Source organism: Haliaeetus albicilla, chromosome 30, assembly GCF_947461875.1.
Source record: "Haliaeetus albicilla chromosome 30, bHalAlb1.1, whole genome shotgun sequence".
Taxonomy (NCBI): domain Eukaryota; kingdom Metazoa; phylum Chordata; class Aves; order Accipitriformes; family Accipitridae; genus Haliaeetus; species Haliaeetus albicilla.
In genome coordinates, this window is record NC_091512.1 from 1,345,441 (window position 1) to 1,348,170 (window position 2,730).

Sequence of the window (2,730 nt, forward strand, 5' to 3'; positions counted from 1 at the left end):
TGCCCAGCACAGCCCAGTCTGGCATGGCCCCACAGCAGTGCCCACCACAGGGTGCTGCAGAGCTCTGGGCACTCATCCCGCAGCCCCAGACCCTCTGAAGGGCACAGCAGCTCCTCGGGGGTGGAGAGGGGTGACCGAAGGAGGTGGGGGGCATCTGTGGCACAAGGCCTGAGGAAATCCCCTTGTATGATGGAAATGCTGCAATGGAGGCCAGCTCTGTCACACAAGTGCCTACTCCCTGTCCTTGCTGGTGGCCACAGACCTGCCACACAGCAGGACTCTAACCATGCTTGAAGACCACTTAGGCCTTCCACCAACCAAAGGGTTCAGAAGGAAAGCATGGAAGTGGAAAACTCAGGAAAGACCAAGCGCTGGTGCTCCCAGGCAGTGCTGCTGTGCCAGGACTCTTTTCTTCTTCCCCTGTGCACACAGGCACTGCTCCCTGCAGCTGCAGAGAAGGTCTTGGAGGAAGGATCTCAGAAAAACAAGACACTGAGGGCCCTTTATTTTGGGTAAATACACAGAGGGTATGCCTCCTCATTTCCACAGCCTGCGGGGCACACAAAATCTGGATAGGGTGTGAATTAGAAACCAGAGGAATAAAGACATTTCATTGTGGAAAGTATTCAGATAAGAAAAACAAAGCAAAAAGAGCAATCAAAAACCACACTCAAAAGCAAAAATCACCGTAAAAAACCCACCAGAAGACAGGCTGGGCTTGTAATGAGATATGAGTCCTACGCAAAAGACAACAGGCAGTTCATTTCTTCTCAACAGTATCCAGTGATTAGTTTTCTCAGGGCATCCTTGATCTCATGGTTTCTCATGCCGTAGATGAGGGGGTTCAAGGCTGGAGGCACCACCGAGTACAGAACTGCCACCAGCAGGTCCAGGGATGGGGAAGAGATGGAGGGGGGCTTCAGGTAGGCAAACGTGGCAGTGCTTACAAACAAGGAGACCACGACGAGGTGAGGGACGCTGGTGGAAAAGGCTTTGTGCCTTCCCTGCTCAGAGGGGATCCTCAGCACAGCCCTGAAGATCTGCACATAGGACAGCACAATGAAAACAAAACATCCAACAGCTAAACAGACAGCAAATACAAGTACCCCAACTTCCCTGAGGTAGGCATCTGAGCAGGTGAGCTTGAGGATCTGGGGGATTTCACAGAAGAACTGGTCCACAGCATTGCCTCGGCAGAGGGGTAGTGAAAATGTATTGGCAGTGTGCAGCACAGCATAGAGGAAAACAGTGCCCCAGGCAGCTGCTGCCATGTGGACACAAGCTCTGCTGCCCAGGACGGTCCCGTAGTGTAGGGGTTTGCAGATGGCAACGTAGCGGTCATAGGCCATGACAGTGAGAAGAAAATACTCTGCTGACATCAAAAAGACAAACAGAAAGACCTGTGCAGCGCATCCTGCATAGGAGATAGCTCTGGTGTCCCACAGGGAGTTGGCCATGGCTTTGGGGACAGTGGTGGAGATGGTGCCCAGGTCAAGAAGGGAGAGATTGAGGAGGAAGAAGTACATGGGTGTGTGGAGGCGATGGTCACAGGCTACGGCAGTGATGATGAGGCCGTTGCCCAGGAGGGCAGCCAGGTAGATGGCCAGGAAGAGCCAGAAGTGCAAGAGCTGCAGTTCCCGCCTGTCTGCAAATGCCAGGAGGAGGAAGTTGGTGATGGAGCTGCTGTTGGACATCTGCTGCCTCTGGGTGTGGAGCACTGAACAGGGAGGCAAGGGCAGTGACAAGTTAGGGCATTATTCTCTGACCAAAATCAAAGCCATTTGTCAAAATATATGTTCACCGCTTTTTTTCCATTTCAATGAGATCTCTGTTCAGGTCTGTGGATGGAGCTCTGGTTGGTGCTGGCTGCGTATGTCGTGAGGAGCAGGACCTCTGCCCATTGGCTGCCAAGGAGTCAGCCCTGCTCTGCAGCAGTGGGTTTCTGGGAATCATGTCTTTTGGGGGGGGGGTGGGTGGGGTGTGGTGTCAGTCCTGGTGTTTGAATTGGTCACATGAAACTATTCCTGATGTAAAAGTGCTTGTCAGCATCTGCACTCCCAGGGCTAAGAAACCACAATCAAAAGAGTGTTTGAGAGAGAGGTTGGAGGGGTTAGAGCTCTCCACTATCTCACCTGGTAATTTTCTTGCATTTCAGAAACCCTCATCGTTTCTGCATCACTCGGAGAAAACAAAGTGTGTCCTGTGAGGCAAGAGGATTGCCTGTGGCTTAGTGCAGAGGGAGGGGAGCTGATCTGTCACTCTGTCATGTTGCCAGCTACACTGAGCTCTCACCTTTCTGAGATGGAGTGTAATCACACCCCTGTGTTAACACGAATATACTCCAGGCACTCCTGAAAGCAGCGACACCCACTGCCCAGCACCAAGTGTCTCCCCCTTTCTCAAGGTCTCTGCACCCAAATTCTTGCCAAGGACACACATGGTTCATTTCACAAACCCAGCAGCATTTCCTCAATCTTGCTGTCTCTGTGCTTCTCCATGGGGCATTCAGAAACACCAAGACACTATGGGACAGACCTGCATCCTGGAGGGCAGCTCACAGCTTGGAAGGACACCCAAGAAAATAGCCAAGTGACCTGATGATGGTATCTCAGGAAGGGAGAGTCAGCTCATTTCCTAGGGAATGACACAGGCTGCATTGCCCACAGCCCCACAGCTTGGAGGAGAGCTTGGACACCTGTAACCTTGTTCCCATGGTCACAGCTGCATGGG

The 2,730-nt window shown here is 52.3% G+C and overlaps 1 protein-coding gene across 1 annotated transcript; it reads right to left on the reverse strand.

Moving 5' to 3' along the window:
- Positions 1-770: 770 nt before the first annotated feature.
- Positions 771-1,760, reverse strand: LOC138682982 (olfactory receptor 14C36-like). Its single transcript, XM_069774505.1, has one exon. It carries the CDS (start codon positions 1,692-1,694, stop codon positions 771-773), a length of 924 nt encoding a protein of 307 aa, XP_069630606.1. The 5' UTR covers positions 1,695-1,760.
- Between the last annotated feature and the right edge of the window lie 970 nt (positions 1,761-2,730).